We start from the raw sequence: 23,912 nt of genomic DNA, 5'->3' as shown, positions 1-23,912 counted from the left end.
GGTAACATTAGAATTCCTACTTAGTTCCTCAGCATTGTTGTGAGTATTAGGAGCAGATGCTGTAACCGATCTTCCAGTGGGTGCTCCTGAAAATCTATGCATGTTCCTGGCTGATTCAATCTCAGAGTAGGTTTCCCAGGCCTTATCCAGCTACCAGTTTGCCACCTGAGTCCATGATTTGCCTTTGATCTTGCCTAGGGGATAACACATGGATTCTCCAAAACCAAGCATTAGCACTGGAGTCTGGTGGGAGGTCAGTAAAACAAATCATTTAACAAACAGAACAGTCTAATATTGCTTCCGGGTCCACCAAGGTCTAACACGTGCCTCGAGATCACCCACCTTGATGCATTTCCAGGTGGAAATACAGCAGTGTTGCTGCTTCTCTTTCTTAAGATTTATATATTTATGGGAGGCCGGCACCGTGGCTCAGTAGGCTAATCCTCCGCCTGTGGCGCCAACACACCGTGTTCTAGTCCCGGTAGGGGCGCCAGATTCTGTCCAGGTTGCTCCTCTTCCAGGCCAGCTCTCTGCTATGGCCCGGGAGTGCAGTGGACGATGGCCCAAGTCCTCCCCGGCGGCCATTGGAGGGTGAACCAACGGCAAAGGAAGACCTTTCTCTCTGTCTCTCTCTCTCTCTGTCTACTCTGCCTGTCAACAGCAAAGGAAGACCTTTCTCTCTGTCTCTCTCTCTCTCACTGTCCACTCTGCCTGTCAAAAAAAAAAAAATTAAATATTTATTGGAAAGGCAGAGTTACGGAGAGCACGATGAATTTTCCACCTGCTGGTTCACTCCCCAAATGGCCACTGTGGCCAGGGCCGGGCCAGGATGAAGCCAGGAACTCCATCCAGGTCTCCCATAGGGGTGCAGGGCCCATTTTACACTGCCTTAATGATAATGCCAGGCGCATTATCAGGGAGCTGGAAAGCAGTGGGGCAGCCCGGACTCCAACTAGGGCTCCTATGGGATGCAGGGGGAGTTGCAGCGGGCTCAGCTACTCTTCTTTGCCATCTCTACAAAGCTTGTTGGATGGCGTTCACTCCAGTTAGCCTCGCCCGATTTTTTTTTAAATCTCTTCCCTGTCAGTACACTCACAGGGTGCATCAGCCAGGGCACCCGTTCCCAAGTGCGCACGAGGCCGCACCTCCTCCGGTCCGCAGAGCCAGGGGCGGCCGCGCGGGGCACGCCGGGGCCGGCCAGGTGGGCAGGTACCTGGGCGGGGCGTGCCGTGGTTGGCGGCGGGGCGAGGGGCGGCGGCCGCCGCGGCCCAGACCCGGAAGAGCCGTCGGCTCGGCGAGCGCAACAGGCTGCTTGCCGAGGGACCAGCCCCGCGATGGACAAGCTGAAGAAGGTGCTGAGCGGGCAGGACACCGAGGACCGCAGCGGTCTGTCCGAGGTGGGTATGCCCGGGCCGGCCGCACCTCGCCGGCCCCCGACTGTCCCCAGCCGATGGCCGTGCCCCCGGCCCGGGCCTCCGAAGTCGGCGCCGGCGGATGCGGGCGGGAAAGCCGGGCAGGACTTCCAGGGTTCCTTGGAAAGCAGCTCTGCCCCTGTTGCTTCCTCCCCGCTACCCCACTGCGGGCCTCCGCTAGGACCCCCGACCCAGGGGACGGGAGCGCAGGAGCTTTTTAGCACGGGGCTTGTCGCCCTCTGTGTCCTGTTTTGTTCTGCGCCCGGTCAGCCTTCTCAGCTTCATTTCCCGTAAAGAGGGGGCGGCGCTGGAGGGAGAGCTCGGAAGAGTCTGCGAGAGCGAGCGAGCTGGCGTGCAGGCCCTGGGCTGGGGGCGCTGAGCCGAGGCGGAGAGAGCCGTGGCCCGGAAGGTGGCTGGTCCGGGCTGGCGGGGCTGAGGCTTCCCGGTTCGCTGCCCCGCGCCCGCCTCGGCTGCACAACTGGCTCCACGAGCAAACCGCGAACTCCCGGGGGACAGGGGCCAACCCCCATCCCCTATGCCTCTCTGTTCACGCCGTCTGCGCCTAGGCTCTGCCCGCGCCTTTGTTTATTTTTGATGGAGCAGAGAAACGCGGTCGCTAATGCCCGGAGCTCTAGAACCGCACAGCATCGTGTTTCTGTTTTGAGTGCTTTTTATAGCTTTGGTTTTCGTTTGGCGTTCTGGATGGCAGACAGCGTTTTCCTCTGCTGTTTGGTGCATTCCGTAGTCTCACTTTTCCCACCTGTGAAGTTAAGGACGTTGTGCAAGATGATGCACCTGCTTTCGGCTGGGAACTCGAGTTTTCGCTGTAGCTTGAGTCTGTTTTCTCAGCACGCCGCTTTCCCGCTTGGGGGATTGCTGATTTTATAATGCGTGTTGTTTTGTATGTTGCTAGTACCTCCACTCCCTCCGTGAAATCTCAGTGTAAAATCTGTTCTTTGAATCTTTGCTTTGAAGGGGTGAACACTCTAAGAGTCAAGGGTTAGCAAAAATTGAAGTTTGACTGTTTTTTTTTTTTTTTTAAAGATTTTTATTTACTTATTTGAGAGGTAGAGTTACTGAGAGAGAGAGAGAGAGAGAGAGAGAGAGAGAGAGGTCCTCTGTCCGCTGGTTCACTCCCCAGATAGCCACAACAGCTGGAGCTGAGCTGATCTGAAGCCAGGAGCTTCCTCTGGGTCTCCCACTTAGGTGCAGGGGCCCAAGCACTTGGTCCATCCTACACTGTTTTCCCAGGCCATAGCAGAAAGCTGGATCCAAAGAGGAGCAGCCAAAACTTGACCCAACACCCATATGGGATCCCAGCAATGCAGGCGGAGGCTTAGCCCACTACGCCACAGCGCCAGCCCCAAAGTTTAAAAACAGTTTATTTATTTGAAAGGCAGGGAGAGAGAGAGAGAGAGATCTTCCATCTGTTGGTTCATTCCCCAAGTGTCAGCAACAGTTAGGGTGGGCCGGGCTGAAGCCAGGAGCCTGGAACTCCATCTGGATCTTCCCGTGGGTGGCAGAACCCAAGTACTTGGGCAATCATATGCCATCTTCCCAGGGTGTGCATCACAGGAAGCTGGATGGGAACCAGGCAGGACTCAATCTCAGGCCCTCCAGTGTGGGATGTGGGCATCCCCAGCCTGATGTGCTTGGGATGACGTGTTCACTGGTTTGGCTTTTCTGACATTGCAACACAGCTCTGTTGGTTTTAAAAAATTTATGACCTTTATTAATTGGCCAAAGCTCAGGAGTGATTTGATGGGTTCTTTTTTCTTGATTTCTGGTCTCTTGTGAAGAAAGGTCTGACACTCAGGAAGTTGATCCTTATTGTTCCTGAAAGCCTTGTGGCCCCACTGACTGCCCCCAAACTCTTAGGAGCTGTGGGTACTCAAGAGGGAGACCCTTGGGGCACGCATTGTGGCCCCCAGCATTCTGTATCTGAAGGCTGGTTCAAGTCTTGGCTGCTCCGCTTCTGATCCGTTCTTCCTGCTAATGCAACTGGGAAAGCAGCAGAAGATGGCCCGAGTAACTGGGTCCTTGTCACCCATGTGGGAGACCTGGCTGGAGTTCCAAGCTGGGCCCAGCCCTGGTTGTTGTGGGCATTAGGGGAGTGAACCAGTGGATGAAAGATCTCTCTCTCTCTCTCTCTCGTCTGCCTTTCCAATAGTTCAGTAAATCTTAGAAAAAGAGGGTGACCCTTTCTCCTCCTGAAGACTCTTGGGGGTGATGTGGATATTATGCATTAGAAAGTCTTCGTGAGGCAGTGGACGGGCCCTCAGAAGTGCAGTTGGGAAACATAAATGCTGTTTGTTTTTCCCCTGAAGTGGTGGATGCCGTGGAGGGCTTTAATGTGTTGTCAGTGCACACATGTATTAAATCTATTTTACAAAGAGTGGATGCCCCTCTCTCGTTCTGAAATACGAGTCCCTCTGAGTGAGATTCATTTTGTGTGCTTCTTGTGTTTCCTCGGAAACATCTTGTAGCCGGCAGACGTGTTTTCAGGGCTGTCTTGGCTTAGTTTTTACTGCCTAGGCTAGGTCCTCCTTGAAAATGCCGGCACTGATGCAGTGGTGTCGCGTTTTCATGGGCGGCTTCTGGGGGCAGATGTTTGTGTGGTGTGGCGAGTTGGACTAGGGACCCTTAGAATTTCTTGAAATTCAATTACAGAACCTGGCAGAGGGCACCCGAAGCGAGCACCTTTGATATCTTTCTTTTAAAGCCAGCCAGCCAGCAGAGTATGACTAGTTCTGTCCCCCGTCCCCGCCCCCGCCTCTCCTGGCAGCTGTAGGATTTGCCTGGCAGTGCTGATCATAAGCAGCCGTGGGATGATACCTCATCAGTGCTGATTGTACCTCATCTTCCTGAACACACCTTGGGTCCTTAGTCCGGACCGACTGCTTTCTGGAAGTACTGGTTTTATGTTTTCTATCAAGGATGCTAGACGTGGAAGGCATGAATGAGAAGGGCTGGGAGAAAGCAATGTCCCATTCTCATCTTCTTCTGGTTTCTCCCTGTTTGCCCAAACAATTCTGAGCCTTGCTTTTTTGGCAAGAGCCCTTTTCCTCTCCACCTCCCGGAGTCAAAGCACCTTTGTGCGTAGCTGCCAGTTGGAATGCCAGTGAGCACATGGCCTGCAAATTCTTCCAGGTGTGAGTTTACCCACTCTGATTCCCAAAATGGTGCACTGGCGTAGCTTTCAGTGACCGTGAATTTAGAGGGACTTTTTACACTCACTGTTTTCCAAAATTGGCATGATGTTTTTCTTTCACTGAGTCCAGTGTGAAGAAGTGGCCTCCTTCTGCGCGCAGGTGGCCAGGAGCAAGAACCTGTAGCAGCACGTGGAGGGAAACAAGGGTGAAATGACCCACCCCGGACCCTTGCCCCATTTGGCCAGAAAGGCAGCATTTGGGTGGCTTCAGCTTGAGGGACCTATGGAGCCAAAGTGGTGCTTCCCTCTCTGAAGTGAGAGCCAGAGACAGGTTTTGGTGGAACTGCTTCCTGTCGCCAGTGGTTTTGAGGTTTATGCGGGCTGGGATCTCACTGTCCTTTTGGGACCTCTACAGGTCTACAGCCTCTTCAGGCTAAGGCTAATTCAAATTTTCTACCAAACCTTATGAGACGTATAGTCTTTTTTAAAAAATATTTGTTTGAAAGGCAGAGCTACAGAGAGGCAGAGAGGGAGAGAAAGAGAGAGAGAGAGGTGTCTTCTATCCGCTGGTCCAGTCCCCAAAAGGCCGCAACGGCTGGAGCTGGGCCCATCTGAAGCCAGGAGCCAGGAGTTCTTCCAGGTCTCCCACGCAGGTGGAAGGGCCCAAGGACTTGGGCCATCTTCCACTGCTTTCCCAGGCCACAACAGAGAGCTGGTGCAGAAGTGGAGCAGCTGGGTCTTGAACTGGAGCCCATATGGGATGCCACACTGCAGGCGGCAGCTTTACCTGCTACGCCACAGTGCCAGCCCAGGGCTTATAGTCTTAAGAAAGAGCGGATCCTTTTCAATATCTCTGTTGACGCCAGGTAGTACTCAGGCAACAACCCCAGTCCAATCCAGTCCTGCCATCATGCTTCTCTCCTACACACAGCTCGGGTCTTTTTCCCCACCCTAGCAAGGCAAGTTCTTTGGTTCTTGCCTGAGTAGGAAGAGGGGTGGCTGGTGGGGTCAGTCATGCTGTAAGTTGAAGACAGACCCATCTCACAGGGTGCATTTTGGAACCCACGGAGGTTCTACAAAGCAGACTGCTCAGCATGGAGTCCAATAGTTCTGCTGTCAGGTCCCTAGATGTGCTTCTGGGTAGGGCCACACAGTGCCAGGAGTTCCTGCAAGTGTTCTGAGAGTGTGTGTGTATTGTGTGTGTGTGTGTGCATGCATGTGCATGTGCACATGGTGTTGCAGTGCTAGAAGCCCAACTTCCGTTTCAGTATGTGAGTCTATGTGATAGAAAGGGACTCTTTTCTGATGACCTAAATTCCTTTCTCCTGGGTGGAGATCAAGCCATTCTGTAATAACACCTGCCACCCCGGTGGAGCCTCTGGTCCCTCTCTGCCAAGCTGCTGGTCGGACAGGAAGTTGGGAGACAGGATTGAAAACAACTCCCTGAGCTGGGGCAGCCAAGGCAGAGGGAGCTGTCCGTCTAGTGACTCCTATAGCCTCTGCTGCCACCTGCCTTCCTCCATCGGCCAGGTGGAAGTGGGGCAGGCAACGCCGACCACAGTGTCTGATGGAGACTGTGCTGGCTACACAAGCAGAGCCCTTTGTGGGCATGTGCTGGGCCTGGCTGCCCTGCCTTGCTTTGGTTTCTCTATGGCAACTGTCTGTGTGCAGCTTGGGGCAGCCGTGCCCACCCGTATCAGGTGGACAGACTGGGAAGGTCTCTGACGTGGGGAAAAAAGTGTTGAGGCTCTCCTGTTTTCATAGAGTTTTCCTGGAAATCATGGCTTCTCCTGAACTCTGCCCTGGGCAAGAGTCAGAATGGGCAAGTCAGTGATTGATTAACTAGGATCTGTCCCACACTTGGGTGACTTGGCTGATGCCGGCATCCTGTGAGCGCAAAATCATCATCAAGGGTGAAGAATGTGAACGCGTCTCCTGGTAAGGACGGGAGCCGTCACCCTCCGAGGTCCCACAAGTGCCACTGCCCCAGCCTGGCTCCTGGGCGTAGGAGCGGGGACCCGGGCACCCAGCCCCCTGAGCGCCGTCTGCTGCAGCCTCGCTGGAGGAGCCCATGGCTTCCTGGCTGCTAGGAGGCTTTGGGCAACTCCAGGCGCTGCTGTCCTGCCTCCGTGTTTGTGAAATGGCTTGAGATGTTCAGTCACCTGCAGGGTGAGCTCTTATCAGCTGCTGGAGAGGAGATTCATGTCTGGATCAGAGCTCCCAGCTCTGATAAGAGCTGGATTCCGTGACGCCTGTGGCTATGAGCAGGTCGGATTCTGTGTTCCCTGCCTGCCGCAGTACAAGCTAACCCTGCCTCTGGATTTAATGACGTGCTTGGTTTGTTTTTCCTAAGTGTGCGTGGACATAATATGAGTGTGTCATTCTTCTTTAAAATTTCAGGTGGTTGAGGCATCTACGCTCAGCTGGGGTACCAGAGTTAAAGGCTTCATCGCATGCTTTGCAATAGGAATTCTCTGCTCATTGCTGGTAAGATCTCCCTCCCACCGCTGTCTTTACCCCCAGCCTCCATTTGCTGTGTCTTTACCCTTCATCCACCTCCATTTCTTGTTTGCCCTTCGCTAAAATGCATGAATTAAGAGGAGGGGGAGGTAAGGGAGGCGGGCAGCAAAAGGCTCATCATGGCTGCCTCCCAGCTCCTGGTTTTGTGGCAGGGCTCCGAGGGGCTGCTCATGGCAAATGCCCTGTGCTTTACTTTGCAGGGGACTCTTCTGCTGTGGGTGCCCAGGAAGGGACTGTCCCTCTTCGCAGTGTTCTATACCTTTGGTAACATCGCATCAATTGGGAGGTAACCCAGTCGTTAGATGGGAAAGTGGCTGTGGAGTGGGCTTGAGGGAGGCGGTGGAGGAGGGTGCCCAGTACTTCCATTGGTTTTAAGAAGAACGAGATAGTTAGGATACATTGCATTTGTATCCTGTTATTTTGGAACATTTCATATCTTAGTTTATCTGTGAAACACCCCTGGGAGAAAGCAGGGACTACGTTACCACTGTGGTTCTACATGTGAAGCAGCTGTGGCATACAGCAGGTGAATGATTTCTGTGTCGTTTACAACACGGTTCTCCCCATTGCTCTCTTTCTGCTGTGGTCAGGGGCTGAGTTGAGGGCTTTCAGAGGGCTCGCCAGGCCAGCGGCCATGAGGGAAACTGGTCGTTATTTAGTGTCGGACCGTTTTGGACCCAAGTTTCCATCCAGATGGGCAGGGCGTCTGATGGATCACTTCCTGGAGGTGGGCGGGCCATGTCGTGTGCAGCAGGTGCACAGACATCCCAGGTCAAGCTCATGCTCATTCACTCTAATGCTCCAGTGTGGATCTTGCCTCTGCAGCTCCGGTTGGTGGCCTGCTCATTACCTGAATGGCCCCCAGGAGCCTCAGCTCAGTTGTCCTTCCCTCCTATCTCTATAAACACCCTCAGGGTCCTGGGAATCCAAGTTTCCTCTTCTCCCATGTGTTGACTTGTCTTCACTGGTTCCTTCTTCCTTGTCCCATGCTGTTTGCCCCTTACCGATGGACTTTGCTCAGTGGGTGAGTCTGGGTCACCCTGCAGGTACCAAGGCAAGTACAGTGTGGTCCCTGCTGTAGTACAGCTCAATGATTGGCTGGCAGTTGGACCCGGCACCATGTGGAAAGAGAGATGCCCAAGGAGTGGAAGCTGGCTGGCCCCACCTGACCTGGGTGGTCCAGGAGGGCTTCCTAGGGAAGCTGAGACTGGAGCTGGCCTTACCTTTGCCTTGGATCGTTTCCCACCTGAACTCCTAGAAGATGCCTCTGATGGGTTCCTCAGCCTGCCCTGTGGCTCCTCTCCAGGCCATTTTCTGCTGAGCTGTCGAGTCTCAATTAAAGCCCTGCCTAACCCCCTCAAGTGGCTCCCTGCCCTTCAACCTGTGTACGAAAAGGGTCCTAGGAGATCTGGCTTCACCCAGGCCCGGCTCCACACCCCTGTACTCCCAGCCAGGCTGCAACCCTCGTATTTCTCCCAGCGTCTCTGTGCCTTTGCTGGGACCATTTGTTCCACTTGGAGTGTTGTCTCCTCAGTACTTCCCCCCATTGCTGGGCAGAGGCACAGAGAGGTCTTCCATCCACTGGTTCACTCTCCAATGGCCACAATGGCTGGAGCTGGGCTGATCCGAAGCCAGGAGCCTGGAGCTTCTTCTAGGTCTCCCATGTGGGTGCAGGGGCCCAAGCACTTGGGCCATCTTCCACTGCTTTCCCAGCACATTAGCAGGGAGCTGGATTAGAAGTGGAGTAGCCAGGACTCTAAACCGTGCCCTTATGGGATGGCGGCACTGCAGGTGGCAGCTTTACCGCTATGCCATGCCGCAGCACCGGCCCCAAGTCACCTCTTCTGTGACGCTTTCTCTTACTCCTCCTCCCCAGGATTGGTGACTTCCCCCTTTGTGGCTCTTTGTACCCCATACATACTTATGAGACACACAGGTAGAATTTTATCACAGTGACGGTTACAAGTCTGTAAGCCAGTTGAAAGGGGCTGTGCCTGTGTTTTTCTGGTCCTCAGTTGTACCCAAATTTAGCTCTGTGTCTGGCTGAAATGTTAGCCAAATGGTTGAGTGCATGATTCTGGCCATCTTCTTACAACTTAATTTATTAATGTTTGTGACAATCAGATGGTGGCTTTCAGAGTCATCTAATGTTGCCTTTAAAGCTTTCTCAAGCACTAACTTTGGTGGAGGGGGTGGTTTCTGTTAGACAGTGTAGGTTCTAACGGGGCCGGCGCTGTGGCATAGCAGGTAAAGCTGCCGCCTGCAGTGCCGGCATCCCATGTGGTGCTGGTTAGAGTTCCAGCTGCTCCACTTCTGATCCAGCTCTCTGCTATGGCCTGGGAAAGCAGTGGAGGATGGCCCAAGTCCTTGGGTCCCTGCACCCGCGTGGGAGACCTGGAAGAAGCTCCTGGCTCCTGGCTTCGGATTGGCGCAGCTCCAGCCATTGGAGCCATTTGGGGAGTGAACCAGCAGATGGAAGACACCCTTCTCTCTGCTTCTCCTGTCTCTGTGTAACCCTGACTTTCAAATAAATAAATAAACCTTAAAAAAAAAAAACCCAGATAGTATAGGTTCTAATACATAGTCTAGAATGAGCATAAATATATGGGTGTGTTGTTTGGTCCAAAAGATTTGCTATTTAGCAGATCCCAATGGGACAGACTCTTCAGAGCACCATGTAGGGAAATATTAGAGGGAGCAGACTGTTCTTTCTAGCATGCATCTAAGAGCTCATGGTTTTACCTGTAAAAGTTTGCTGTGTTTAATTTTTAAGAACAGCCTTGGCTATTGCTTCTTGTTCTGTATAGGCTGGAGGTACACTCTGAGCTTGGACACTTGAGCTGAGAGTGCAGCCTTGAATTCAGGTTGGAGCTTAATGGCACTTCAGAGAGAAGCAGAATTTTAAATTTTTTATTTTTATTTTTGGTATTGACAGCAGTAGCTGATTTCATCTGCTCACTGACCTGTGTTAAACACTACCTGTGGGGAGCTACCATAGGATGATGCCGGGTGGGTGTTTCCGCAGGATTCAGGAAGCACAGCCGGAAGCTGGCCCTGGTGTGTGGCGTGTTAGGCGTGAGGCAGTGCTTCATGGGTAATGCCGCTTTCTCACCAGCCAGCTCTCAGGTTCAAGCCCTGCAAGGGGGCACGTGACAGACGTCTTTCAGAGCTTGGGATCCAGTTGATGTGGGTTGAGTGTCAGCTCCTGGGGTTCCTAGCTGCGTGATCTTGCATAAATAGATCAACTTTTCTGAGTTTCATCTTCTCATCTCTAAAGTAAGTGTGATAATACCTCACTCGCACAGTTGTTGAGGAGCTGCCGTGAGGTAAGGTTTGCAATATCTGACATTCAGCAAACAGTTGACAGATAATAGACGAAGTTATCATCATGGAAATTACTCCCTGGAGATTATGAAAGAAAATGAGACGTTCTGCTTCTTAACACAACTAACCAGGGCTGTAGGTGTGTTTTTTCTTAAGTTGCCTGAGCCTTGTTGGTTGGTTGGTTTCTGTGGCTAGGTGGGTGTCAGGGAAACCTAACCTGGTGGGATGGCTGGGACTGTGCATTTACAGCTGTGCTCTGTCATGTGCTCATCAGGTGGCCTTGAGTCAGGAACCCCTGGGCTCATCTGGAAAATCAGCATGATAACTGTGCCTGTCCTATAGGTTGTTAGAATAACGTATAAGACGCTCCGCGTCAGCTGCTGTTGCTGCCGTTACTGCCACAGGAAGTCTAGGAGGGGTGACTCCGTGTGCCTGGTGTGGTTCTGTCTGTTCTGATCAGCTCGTGTGTGTTTTCTCTTAGTACCATCTTCCTCATGGGACCGCTGAAGCAGCTCAAGCGCATGTTTGAGCCCACGCGATTGATTGCAACCATCATGGTGCTGGTAAGGCCTGCTTTTTAGTTGCACTTCTCAAATGATTTGGAATTTTTTTCCCTCTTAAACCCAAGGACCTCTATCCTTTTTCCTTTTGTCTTGACCTAACTTATAATTCTGTAACCACAGGGCAGAGGGAGAATTCTTCAAATAATCACCGCACCCCTTTCCCCCTCTGCATTTCAGTCGGGGTCAAGGTACTAGCAGTTCTACATAGAACCTCTAGAGGGCGATGCTCGTCACATAAGCACAACTGCTCGAGTTGCAAGAGAGCTCAGCACACTTGGGCAGTGCTTAGAGGGATTAACTCAGAAACACAAGGTTCATTCTCTAGGGTGGCCTCCAGCCTTCAGGAAGGGCTGCTTATTTGCTCATCATCATTTGACATTGGGATCATATTTCCTCAATTTCACTGGCCTTCCTGAAGGAGAGTGCCCTCTGTGTGGCCCGTCTTCCTTGTGCCCTGCACTGACAACACTGCCTGCAGGTTTTCCATGTCTGCTTGTCCCATTCACCCAGAATGCCTCTCCCTTCTTTGGCCCTTACTCTCCTGTGTGGCATCAGGATCATTCCAGACCACCTTCTGGACTCGTGTTATGATCATTGGTGTCAGAACATTTGGAACTTGATCAACATGTTTTCATTTTTAGCATCATCTGTGTATACCTCATTTGTCCTCCTAGGTAGATTCTTTGAGGCCATGACCACGTCTGCCATGTAATTTGTTTGCTCTTAGAGCACTGATCAAAAGGCTGGACATCAGGAACCATTTAAGATGTATTTCCTGAGTAGTTACTGTACAGAAAGAGGCAGACAAAAGGCATGGCTGGCAGCTTGGACACCCCTTGTTTGTAGACAACTCCAGGTGTAGATGGCCTGCATAAGTCTCTTGTAGAAAGAACTCTCCAAGAGAGGACTTAGGGAAGGAAGTGTTAGGTGGCCTGTGAACTGAAAGCTGGCTTGCTGACTGTGAGATTGACATCTCCTGTTGAGGTAGGTCCTCACATGCCCTTTCTACTCCAACGTTTGGCAAGAGTTAAAATTCAGAGGTTTGCGTTAAACCATGATGTCCTATCATCCTGTAACTTAGCAGACCTAGGAAGACTTAAATTGAGCAGTGCACTTGCCACTTAGGATAACTTTGGAATAAATGTCGTGTTGTTGAAATATTTGCAGAATTAAAAACTTTGGACTTATTAAGTTTCCGTTAGTGTTTTTGAATAAAAAGATGGATGGATGAATGGGTAGACCAGAAATGTGATTTTATTCACTGGGAAGAGTTTTTTTTTTTTTTTAAGAAGACTTGAAAGGAGAGGTGCATCTTTCTCTTTTTAGTCTACATCATACTCTATTGATGAGTTTGATTTCATGGGGATTCATTTTTAAAAGATTTACTTGTTTATTTATTTGAAAGGCTGAATGACAAAGAGAAAAGGGGAGGGAGAGACAGGTCTTCCATCTGCTGGTTCACTCCCCAAGTGGCTGCACTGGCTGGGGCTGGGCCAGGCCAAAGCCAGGAGCCTGAAACTCCACCTGGGTCTTCCATGTGGGAGGCAGGGGCCCAGGTACGTGAGCCGTTATCCACTGCCTTCCCAGGCACATTAACAGGGAGCTGCATCCGAAGTGGAGCAGCTGGGATTTGAACCAGTGATCTGATATGAGATGCCAGTGCCACAAGCCACGATGCTGACCCCTCATGGGGATTTTAACTCTTCTGCTAAATGTGGGTGCTCAGTGGGTTAAATGCTTCAAAATTAGGTTCTGTTTGATCACGATGATAATCAGAGAATCAGATTACTGTGGACCAGCAAGTATTGTGAATTTATCAATACTCTCTCCTGTTTTATTTTTGATTTTTGCCATGTCGTCATCACCATTGTATTCTATAATGTGTCCTTTCTCCTTCCAGGTGTGTTTTGCACTGACCCTGTGTTCTGCCTTTTGGGTGAGTGTCTGTTTTATCTTCCCTTAACCTTTTTGGCTTCTGCCCCTCGTCACACACTTCCTGTAACCGTATCATTTTTCTTTCAGTGGCATAACAAGGGACTTGCGCTCATCTTCTGCATTTTGCAGTCCTTGGCCTTGACGTGGTAAGTAACCTTTAAAACCGTGTCCTCCCACACAGGCCTCTGACTAATGCAGCCAGAGAGATGAAACCCACATGCTGCAGTGGGAGGCTTGGGAAAACACAGGTGCTCTTCAATTTAAGAATTCTCGATGATGCAGGAGAAGGTAGGCTCCAGAGCAGGAGCCGGGCACCTCAGCCCACTGCCAAGAGATAGTGGTAGTGGTCTTGACGGGCCACCAGAGGGTGTGTGTTTGCTGGCTCGTGGATGGTTTTGAGGTGTTCCTAATGTTATTAAACCACTCTTGTCGGTGAGTGCAGGGCCAATGCAAGTGTTAACGCCATGAAAAGATGCTTGTGAGTCAAATGGACAGTAATGAAAAAGGGAAGTGGTCAGAAAAATAAGGACAGAGAGTGAATTAGCAGCAGGTGAGGAGCCATGGCTGGTGAAGGAGAAACCCACATGGCAGTGAGCTGGAGGGTCAGTGCACATGCTGGAGGCCTGGTGGCTTCGGGGAATTCAGGTGGCGTCTTGGGAACTGCAGATCTGGGGCCAGACATGGCAGATGGCCTGTTGGGGATCTTATCTTTCAGAACATGAATGGCGCTTTCTTTTTCTTTCCTTTTTTTTTTTTTTAAGATTTATTTATTTGAAGGAGTTAGAGGGAGAGACAGAGATCTTCTGTCCATGTGCTGGTTCACTCCCTAGATGGCCACAACGACTGAGACTGGACCAGGCCGAAGCCAAGAACTTCATCTGGGTCTCCCATGTGAGGGACAGGGGCCTAAGCACTTGGGTCATCTTCTGCTTTTCCCAGGCCATAGCAGAGAGCTGGATCAGAAGTGGAACAGCTGGGATTTGAACTGGCACCCGTATGAGATGCCGGAACTGCAGGGGGCAGCTTTACCTGCTACACCACAATGCTGCACACCCCACCCTCCCACCTCATTACCCTTTCAGACCTTGTGCATCTGAGTGAGAGAGGTGGTGGTGTCTGTGGGATCTATAGCTTCTGGGTCATCTCCGTGAGCCTTTCAAAGTGCATCAAGGAGTGGCACCTGCTAGTAGAGATTCAGTGTAAATGTGGCTGGTCCATGATGGCAACAGTGTTTGCTGTATGCAAGGAAAAGGGAGGACCTTGAGAATATAACCCTAAATGTACCTTAAAACTGACTTTCAGGGTTTACCATGTTCATGAGTAAATGAACCTCTTCTGTACCTGGTAAATGTGAGATACAGAGATGATGGTTGTTTTGTTTTTTTAAATAGAACCTGTTTTTTTTTCCTTTCTTTTCTTTTTTTGAAGATTAATGAATTTATTTGAAAGGCAGAGCAGCAGAGAAAGATATATCTTTCGTCTACTGGTTCACTTTTTTTTTTTTTTTTTTTTTTTGACAGGCAGAGTGGGCAGTGAGAGAGAGAGACAGAGAGAAAGGTCTTCCTTTTTTCCATTGGTTCACCCTCCAATGGCCGCTCCGGTGGTGCGCTGCAGCCGGCGCACTGCACTGATCTGAAGCCAGGAGCCAGGTGCTTCTCCTGGTCTCCCATGGGGTGCAGAGCCCAAGTACTTGGGCCATCCTCCACTGCACTCCCTGGCCACAGCAGAGAGCTGGCCTGGAAGGGGGCAACCGGGACAGAATCCGGCGCCCCGACCAGGACTAGAACCTGGTGTGCTGACGCCACAGGCAGAGGATTAGCCTATTGAGCCACAGCGCCAGCCCAACTGGTTCACTTTCCAAATGGCCATAGCAGTCAGGTCTGGGATAGGCTGAAGCCAGGAGCCAGGAATTCCTTCCAGGTCTTGCACATGAGTGGCAGGTGCCCAAGCACTTGGGGTAATCTTGTGCTGCCTTCCCAGGTGCATTAGCAGGAGCTGGATCAGACACTCCGATTTGGGGTGCAGATGTCGCAGGCAGTGGCTGAACTTGCTATGCCACAGCGCTGGCCCCAGTGCTCTGGTTTCAGTATTGACCTACACATTTTGGCAGTGGATGTTAAAAGGGCCTGCTGTGATGGCTTATGTTTATATTTTGGGTTTCTTCTTGTGGAATAAATTCGTATCCAGACACACACACCCCTTTCTTTGCTTATTTTGGAGCCAGCTTCAAAGGTTCACCGTTTTTGTGGACTCAGGTAAACGGTGACGTTACTGCCAACGCTGGCCTATTCTGACTGTACTTCCTTTTCCTAGGTGTGGCCAACTTAGCAGCCTGCCTGACACACAGGGCTTGCTGCCTGCCCTGCGTGCTGAGCTGACAGTGATTTCCCGAGAAACCTTGGGTTGGGTCCTTGAGTAATCATAGCTGTGGCAGATTTTTCAGAGTACTTGGTAGTGCTTTTCACAAGTAGTAGGAGCAGGGCAGGAAATGTGTCCATGTGAGTAGAAGTTCCATTCTGCTGAGGTTTGTAAGATGTGATGTGGATTTTGTGTCGCATGTTTTCAGGATGGGGCTGCCATGCCATCTGAATATTTGGCATCTCTTTTAGATGATCGCTGCTGTCTCCTGGTAAGGCAGGACCACCGTGAGGCTGGGGTCACAGAAGTTATCCCTGCAGAGGCCCTGGCTTTCCTTTTGTGGCCACCCAGCTCCGTGCACGGCCTGTGTGTGTGCGTGCACACCCCAGGCCCAGGAGGGGAGGCCTGCACAAGTCACTGCAGATGCTCCCAAGCTCGGGCCTCTGTCCTGCTGTGCAGTTGTCTGCTCCCTTCATTGGATTTCATCTTTTGTTTGTTTTTCATTGTAGGTATAGCCTTTCCTTCATACCATTTGCAAGGTAAGACTATTTGGAAATGTCATTTCTGTGGTTTGAGGATGGTATATTGGCACAGGGCCTTTTGGTTTTGAAAGTGTGTTCAGAGGGTACCTGCTGTTTTACCTATCTGTACTGAAGTCCTTTAAACCAGATAGGCAAATGTTGTATATATTTTTCACAGGGGAGTAGCTGAGGGTCACCTTTCCACCCACCCTGATTATATGGGGGTTGTTCCAAGGTGGAAAATGGAAGGGATCAGTTTATTTGGTACAAACTACTTGGAAATCCCTGCATAGTTTCCCTGTAATACACATATTCCGTGAACTTTTTGAAGACCCCTTCATACAGCTAATGATGGGTGTGGCCTAGGCCATCATTTCCTGGTGTCACGAACCTTGTCCTGTGTGCACATTATCATTCTTTCACTCTGTAGCTTTGAGTAGGCTTTTCCCCCCAAAGTGACTATTATAACCTTACCATCATCGAACAAGAAACGGGCATCTCAATCTGTGCTTGTTTTCTTCCAGTATCCCACTTAGGGGAAAGCATCAGAAGAGGTTATAAAGGGGAAGTGAGCAAGGCCAGGGCTTCCCAAGTAGCAGGTGACCTTGGGCGACTCTCTCAACCCCTGCAGCTTCAAATGAGGCATTGGTAACTAGAGTGGGTGGATTAGTCCATCCCCAGAGGCCCTTCCCTGCCCTGAACCTCCTTACGAAAGCACTTTTCTTAATGGGCCTCTGACTCTGTTCTAATGCAGCCATTTGGTTTCCATTCTTCTCTGTCATTACCTGTTAACGGCAAGCAAGCTTTCCCTTAAATGTGCAGGAGCCTGGAAGGTGGGAAGATCAGTCTGTTTCTGCAGCATTCCACGTCTGCTGCTGCCAGTGGTTTGGAAGTTCTGGGGAGTGATTGATCAGGCGGGTCATTAAGCTGATCATGTTACAGCTCATCGTGCTAGAAGCTGGCTGTCTTTATGGATGGCCCTGGGAGGACAGCAGTTATGAGTCGACTCCGTGAGGGAAGGCCTGGCCAGTTGTGGGATGGTGGCTTATCTGAGAAGAGCGTGGGCAGGGATGTCCTGAGAAGCCAAGTTTTTATGTGAAGTAAGCCAGAGCACATCATGTGTGAGTAGCCACTGAGGTACTGGCTAACCTGCCAGTGTTTTGAGTGTATCTGGTGCTTGATCCAGCTGTATAATTTGCAGGAAGGGCCCAGTGCAAAATACAAGTATGGGCTCCTTGTTCAAAAATGATTAAGACTTTTAAGATGGCAACATCAAGGTGTTAGTCCAGATGTAGACCCTTCTAAATAGAGGTCCAGGGCAATTGCTCAGGGCTCACTCACGAGCCTGAACTTGCTTGGTGTCGTTCCTCAGGACTTCAGGTTTGCTCTGGATTGGCGTGTGTAGGTCTTAACAGACAAGGGAATAGAACTGGGAATTCTGTTTGAAGCAGTGAGTTTCACGTGCTAAGCTGATGAAAATTTCCTATAGCCAGGAGGGAGTCACAGTGCTGGGTCCTACCCTTCTGTTTGTAGCTTCCCCTGGAGTAGCTTTTCCCACTGTGTTCCACAGAAATGTGCTTATGTGGAAGAAAAGGGGCCTCTGAGCAAGTACCTGGGCAACAGGTTAAGTCTAGTCAGGCGGGTTCCTTGTTGCCTGGCTTTCCCCATCTTTAATAGGCTGTGTGTGTTGTACACTGCCACAAGGGGCACTTCCCTGGTAGAACATTTCCTGGGACTACAGTGTAGACCCTGTCTCAGGACGTGCAGCCCTAGAGTCGTTAGTGCTGAAATGCAGTGTTGTCTCACGGGTACATTCGCTCACCTCTCCTTCCCTCGTGTGCCTCCCGGTGTCCTTAGTGCAAGTGCAGCTGGGAGCCTGGCAGGAGCCATGTTGGGGGCAGGTGGGGAGGCTTGCTGGGATGGAGGCATAGTTGTCAGGTGCCTGCTTTGTCCTTGCACTCCCTGCACTGACTTCCCAGGGGTAGATGCCTGGGATGGGGCTCTCAGTGTGTGAATTAGTGCTCAGTACCTACGGAGACTCCCTGTGCTAGTGAGCTCCTGATGGATGTCCCTTTAAGAGTTCCCACCGCTTGGTTAGAATGAAAGAAGCCTCGAATCAGTGTTTGACTTAAGGCGTTCAGTGAGTTCTGTGATTGTGGCTGACGTGGAAGTAGCAGTCCTGATTCCCGTGTCTGGAGGCCTGTCCTTTCTTCCTGTTTTACACTGCTTGTGATGACAGCTATCATTTATTACCTATCTATTCTATTCAATGCACCAATTCCTACAACTTGTCTATGGGGGGGGATATCCCCTCTTATAGAGGAGGAACTTGAAACTCAAACAGGACAAGTGTCTCATCCAGGTTAATCCTGCCAAGAAGTGTCAAAGCTGCAGCTTGCTGTCCAGGAGGTCTGATGTCCAGCAAAGTCTAAGGGAAGGTCTTTACTTGACACAGGAACGGTCCTGGGGGCGGGGGTGGGGGGCGTGCCGTCCAGGAGGTCTGATGTTGCCGTTGAGGCAGTTTCTACTCTGCTGTGTGCTATTCCAGGTGCCCAGCAAAGTCTAAGGGAACCCTGGAGGGTGAGGGATGCTCTCCTACTCATCTTTGTTTTTTCCTTTCCAGGGATGCGGTGAAGAAGTGTTTTACTGTGTGTCTTGCATAATACACTGCCACTTGTGCGAAACTTTGGAAGGCACTGCGGAGCAGAAGTCGGAGGCCTGTTGTGTAAATATCTGCTACATCTCTGTCTTACAGGGTGTGCTTTTTATCTTGTAGCAGTGTGTTGCTTGCAGTTTGGACATTGGAGGGTTGATTTTGGAAGCAACAGAGTGTTCCTAAACCCAAATGTCTGTAGCACAATACGAGAGGTGGGTTCTGGGTCTTATGGAGTCAGATCTTTCTCACGCACCTGTTTCTTCTTTAGATGGTGTCCCACCAAATTCTCATGAATAAAACCTTGTTCAGCAGCAGCAGCTAAGCTTCCGGGGCCAGTGATTCCCAGGTGGTGACAGACAGCCCCCCTGGAGATCACGGGAGGTGAAAGTGAGAGACACTGGGGTCAGCAGGGACTTTGCAGACGTGTCTCTCAGCATGGAAACTGTCCCCACTGCTGCACACAGCAGGGACCTCCTGCTCTGTGTCTGAGAGCAGGTGATTCTGCTGTGTCGTGGAGTGAAGTAATCAGCACTTTTTCATGATGGCAGGATTTTTTCTTCCTCTGAACATAGGTATTCTTGCTATTCTAATTCTACAGCTGACGGTGGAATCTATTTTGGAGCATTGAGCACAGACCCCTTACTTTTCTGTGGCTCCCTGTTCTCCTTGGCCTTTACTCTGACCTCCTAGCACTCAGGAGAGAGAGAACAAAGCACACAGAAAACACTGCTCTTTCCTTTTGGACTAGGGCCAAGGAGAGGTGAAAAATCTTGCTGCTCTCTGCTGTATTTTTTTCGTTCATTTTTTATGAATGTTTGCTGTTCAGTTGGTTTTATTTTCTGTTCTCTCTAGAGCAGGGCCTGGCAAAAGAAGGTAAAGACAGATCCCTGCTGTGGTGCCAACAGGAAGTAGGTTACCTTTACACAATCCTGGCCTTTGCACTTAGCCTGTGCTGGAGACATGGGGAGGACACCATGGACTGCAGGTCATTGTGCCCCAGCCTGGTGCCTGCCCAGTGTGTTTATATCTGTGATGTAGTGTCCATTGTTATCCCACTGTGCAGTCAAGAAAATTGAGGCCCACACTAGTTTCTGAATCCACGCGGAACACAGCTGCAGCAGAGTTGAACCAGATGCTGGCTGCCCCGGCTTCAGACTCCACTACCCAGTGTCTCCCTGTGTGTCTCTGGTTGTGCTTCCTGTAACAATTTTCCTGGTCTTTTTTTTTTTTTAATCAGCCAGGCCTTGTGCCTTTCTGGTTGTGGTCTCTGTGTGTCGCTTGTGCCATCTATCTGGCCCTCCCACCCCAGTTCTCCTTTTGGAAGCTTCCTCTGAGTGTGTAGGATGTTCCTTGTTCTCTTGGGTTCCCTTTCAGCTCCTCCTTGCCCCTGACCACCGTTAGTGCCCCATCTTGATCAGCCAGAGTTCCTGGTGCTCCAGGACCTGCAGAGCCCCCTACACTGAAGTCTCTGGGTTTGCCTTTGTGCTCTTTACCCAGGGCCAGCCGGCCTACTCAGCCTCCTGCTCTGGCTGTCTCCTTGCATGTGGCTGAAATCCACCATGGCTGAGAACTCAGACTGACCGCATTTCTCAGGAGCTGGGGAGCTGATGGCCTGATGCGGGCCAGTCTTCCTGGGCCCTGTGTAGGCTGTTGGGGGTGCTTGCTGAGGTTCCCAACCTGCATTCAGCCAGGGAAGAAAATTATTTGCTACCCTCTGGCTTCCGTGGGGCTCTTTGGCGTCAGCTGAGACCTGGGAAGGGCTCTGGTGTCAGAAGCGGTATGAAAGAGATCAGGAGCACTCATGGTTCCTCTTTAGAGTGGGTGTGAGGCCAGGCTGGTCACGGAAGAGCTCCAGCCGGCTTGGAGTAGTGCACCTAGAAGGCTGACCCCTCTGCCCATTTTAGAGGCTGGACTTTGTGGGGCGTGAGGCTGAGGTACCTCTAAGAGTCACTGGGTTGTTAGTGTTAGCAGTGGCTTAGTCACACACTGGTAGTGTTGTGTTGAACAAGTTCTGTAAGCTCGCTTCCTGTTTCTGCCTCTAACAGCAGTGGAGACAGCAATCCCCACTGGATCACTGCAGAATGTCGGTGAGTTAGGTGTCGGGTGCTTAGCGTGGGGCCAAGCGTAGAGTCTCAGTGAAGGGGAAGTGTTACCTAATCCGAGAAGTGCCTGGTAACCCGTGAAGGTGACAGGATGAACATTAATCTGTCTAACAAATATTTGGTGCTGTCTGGCACTCTAGACTCTGCCCGGTATTTAATATTCCCGGTCTCTGCCAGGCTGGTTGGGTTGTCTGCGTTGTTATAGAGAAGGAGCAGCCTTGCAGGACGGGGACCGGCACCAGCTCTCACCAGTAGAGGGCGTCGGGGGTTCCTGGCAGAGAGCAGTCTCTGGTGAAGGCTTCAATCCTGGTCTGTGGCCGGCTTGCTCACACAGCTCTGGTCATGACGGACTCTATCAGGATCTTCTAAACAGAAGTTTCCCTGAAGTTGCCATATGCTGTGGTGGGCTTGTGCAGTCTGTGGGAAGAGGGAGTCCATTTCAGATCTGAAGTCTGTTCCCTAGCAGCAGCACTGGGTCAGTAATCTAGTGGGAGGGACGTGGCTGGCAGTAGTCTCTACCCTGACGCCTTCGCTGCTGGGTGAGGGAGGGGTCAGTGCATTTCAGGAAGGAAGGGAACCTTTAAGGTGACTGTCGGTATCAGCCAAGGGTACACTTCCAGCTGTGTGGGAGCACTGGCCCCGGTGCTCTGGTGCCTGGGCCGTTGGCCCTGTGGACACTGCATGGGGAGGAACATTGCCTCCAGACCAGGGGAGGCAGCTTTCAGTCTCCTAGGTGCCCTCCCCATTCTCCACAGCCCCCAGAGACTGCTTGTTTTTTTTCAGGGTCGTCACATGTTGTAACTCACTGGCCCCTACCTCCTGTCTCCCTAGCAAAACGGCTCTTGCAGACTGTGCTCTAGGGAGCTATGGGTTGTCCAGCTCTGTGTGGCCACAACCCAGCTTGAGGTGTCTCGTCACTGGGAATGGCGAAACACTGTCCCGGGTTAGCATCTTTGCCAGCTTGCCTGTCGCGGTGCTGGGCTGTCTGTCTCTCAGCCTCATACAGTGACTTTGAGGATTATCTACCCGAGAGCCACCTCCCTTCTAATTAGCACGTGTTCAGCAAAAGTGATGTCATGAAATGCATTCCAAATGAAATTACTTGTTAATTCCACCATTAGAGCAGGTAATAAGTGCACTGTACCTTTAAAAAAGGCTTTGGCTGGTTTGGTTTCTGCTTTTGAGGTCCCTGTTGAAGGTGTTGCTTTGCACTGGAAGTGGTGAGACTTAGTGGGATGAGCTTGGGAAATCAAAGGGCAGCCCTGGATTTCCTTTCCCGTGGGACAGACTGCTCCAGGCCTCCCCACCTCTGCTCACACAACTTCTGATTACAGTCGGCTGCAGGATTACAAATACCTTAAAGTTCATAGCCTTTCCTGAAGCCTCACTTTGAGCAAATAAATTAAAAATCAGTGTTTAAAAGTACGTGAAGCTGTTTGCTAGATTTTGGGGCATATTTTTTAAAATTTAAAAACCCATGTTTGCTTTTGTAAGCTCAAGATATGCTACAGTTTATTTTTCAGATATCATTTTTCAGCCAGTTCATAGACCTTTAGCTGAAGTTACATGCAGACTCATGCTTATATAACTCATGATAAGCTGTCAAAAATCTACAAGTCCAAGTTGTTTAGAAATTTTTCTTTAAAAGCAAGGTGTGTGTTTTTAGTCAGGTAACCAGGAAAGTGCTGTAGAGTTTATTTGATCACCCAAAATAGGGTGCTTGGTTCCGCTTTGGTTAGTTCCACTTACACCCCAAATACACAGGTGGCGCCCCCTAGCGCTGCTGCTGCTTAACTTTGCTGTCTATTGGGTTATGTTTTTGGGCAGGAGCTGGCAAACTGTTAAATAGCTTAGGAGATGTACAGGATATTTCTGTAGACAGGATGATCTAAAACCAGGAGAAGCGTTGCTATTTAAAATGAAAGATCAATCTACAGCATTATAATGAACAACAATGTATGTGTTCACAACAAAGCAATGCCACTTGATCAGCAGACACAAGAATCAAAAATAAAGCAAGATAAAAAGGACATGTGTTCCCTGGTAGAAATGGACTGGCTGCCTGGACTTAGCACCTTGCACAGCAGCTTTCAACATCCAGCTGAGGCTGGAACCTGGGTGAATGTCACGCTTTGCCTCTCAGATGTCCCTAGCACAAGACGTGATACGCTGTGTACTAAGTACAGATGAACTTGTGATTTTGTCATTTCCTGAAGCAGAGCCAGAGTTTACCTTCGATTCTGTGGCCTTTCTGCTATGAAAAGTGTTTATTTTGCCATTTTCAATGTGTTTGCTTGAATACCGGAATGAAAAAAACAAATCGCTCTGAACTCAGATCTCTGGCTGCATTTGTATATTGTGCTTGTGACCTGGCGTGGGGCCGTTCCGTAGCCCATAGTGAGTTTATATGCCTTCAGAACACTGTGCCTCTTCTCACATGATGAGCTCTTAAAACACTTCGTTAAAACATGAATCCATTTTTATAATTGTAGAGACACACATAGCTAATTTTGAATGCTACTGATTGCATAACTGAATTTTTATATCTAAAAATATATTCTTGAGTATGATTTTTTGTAACTTGGGAATCTATTTCATATAATAAATATTGTGTTCCTTTTACTAACTTATTTTAAAAAGAACATTGCTGGTAACCAAGCTGCCTCTCCCCCACATCACAATTATTAATTTGCTTATTTTCTTCTCCAATAAATGTTAGTAAAATCATCTTTAATAAATTGAGTGTTGTCTCTTATTCATGTGTGTTTTTTACTATTGTATAACTATAAGAAAAGATCACATCCTTAATTTGAAATCTTGATGTACAGGCACGTAAGGATGGTTATTTTCAGCTAGATTGATATGTAGTCCTCTCTTTGAAATTACCTGGGTTTAACCTGGGTTTAAGGACAGTTTTGAAGGTGTTTGAAGGGTAAGAAATTTCCTGAAGTATTTGTTTTTGAATATTTCTGCATCCTCAGCTGGTTTAACTCTTTGGTGTAAACTAGGTTATCAAATTATTGATATTAAAGCTGTCCATAATAACCCAGTCCTCTAGTATCTGTAACATTTGTACTTAGACCCCATCTTTAATTGCTAATATTATTGTGAGTCTTTTGTTGTTGTTGCTTTGACCTATGTAACTAGATCTTTTTTTTTTTTTTTTTTTTTTAAGATTTACTTAGTTATTTGAAAGGCAGAGTTACAGAGAGGCAGAGGCAGAGGGAGAGGAAAAGAGAGAAAAAGAGAGAGAGAGGTCTTCCATCCGCTGGCTAACTCCCCAGATGGCTGCGATGGCTGGAACTGTGCCAATCTGAAGCCAGGAGCCAAGAGTTTCTTCTGGGTCTCCCACGTGGATGCAGAAGCTGAA

The 23,912-nt window shown here is 50.0% G+C and overlaps 1 protein-coding gene across 1 annotated transcript; it reads left to right on the top strand.

Annotated features, from left to right (window-relative positions):
- Window positions 1-1,200: 1,200 nt before the first annotated feature.
- Window positions 1,201-23,280, top strand: SFT2D2 (SFT2 domain containing 2). Its single transcript, XM_002715646.5, has 8 exons — window positions 1,201-1,397; window positions 6,964-7,050; window positions 7,284-7,369; window positions 10,889-10,970; window positions 12,871-12,906; window positions 12,993-13,051; window positions 15,773-15,802; window positions 18,408-23,280. The coding sequence occupies exons 1-8, from the start codon at window positions 1,335-1,337 to the stop codon at window positions 18,445-18,447; spliced, it is 483 nt and encodes a 160-aa protein (XP_002715692.1). The 5' UTR covers window positions 1,201-1,334; the 3' UTR covers window positions 18,448-23,280.
- Window positions 23,281-23,912: the final 632 nt, after the last annotated feature.

This window comes from Oryctolagus cuniculus, chromosome 7 (assembly GCF_964237555.1).
Source record: "Oryctolagus cuniculus chromosome 7, mOryCun1.1, whole genome shotgun sequence".
Taxonomy (NCBI): domain Eukaryota; kingdom Metazoa; phylum Chordata; class Mammalia; order Lagomorpha; family Leporidae; genus Oryctolagus; species Oryctolagus cuniculus.
Note: the sequence above shows the minus strand (reverse complement) of the source record. Positions and strands in the feature narration are given on the sequence as shown.

Bases quoted from the DNA above. Each gene is read 5' to 3' on its own strand.
- SFT2D2 (XM_002715646.5), top strand. From the start codon at position 1,335: ATGGACAAGCTGAAGAAGGTGCTGAGCGGGCAGGACACCGAGGACCGC. The intron at 10,971-12,870 runs GTAAGGCCTGCT...TTCTCCTTCCAG, and splicing joins TTGCAACCATCATGGTGCTG to GTGTGTTTTGCACTGACCCT. The intron at 13,052-15,772 runs GTAAGTAACCTT...TTTTCATTGTAG, and splicing joins CAGTCCTTGGCCTTGACGTG to GTATAGCCTTTCCTTCATAC.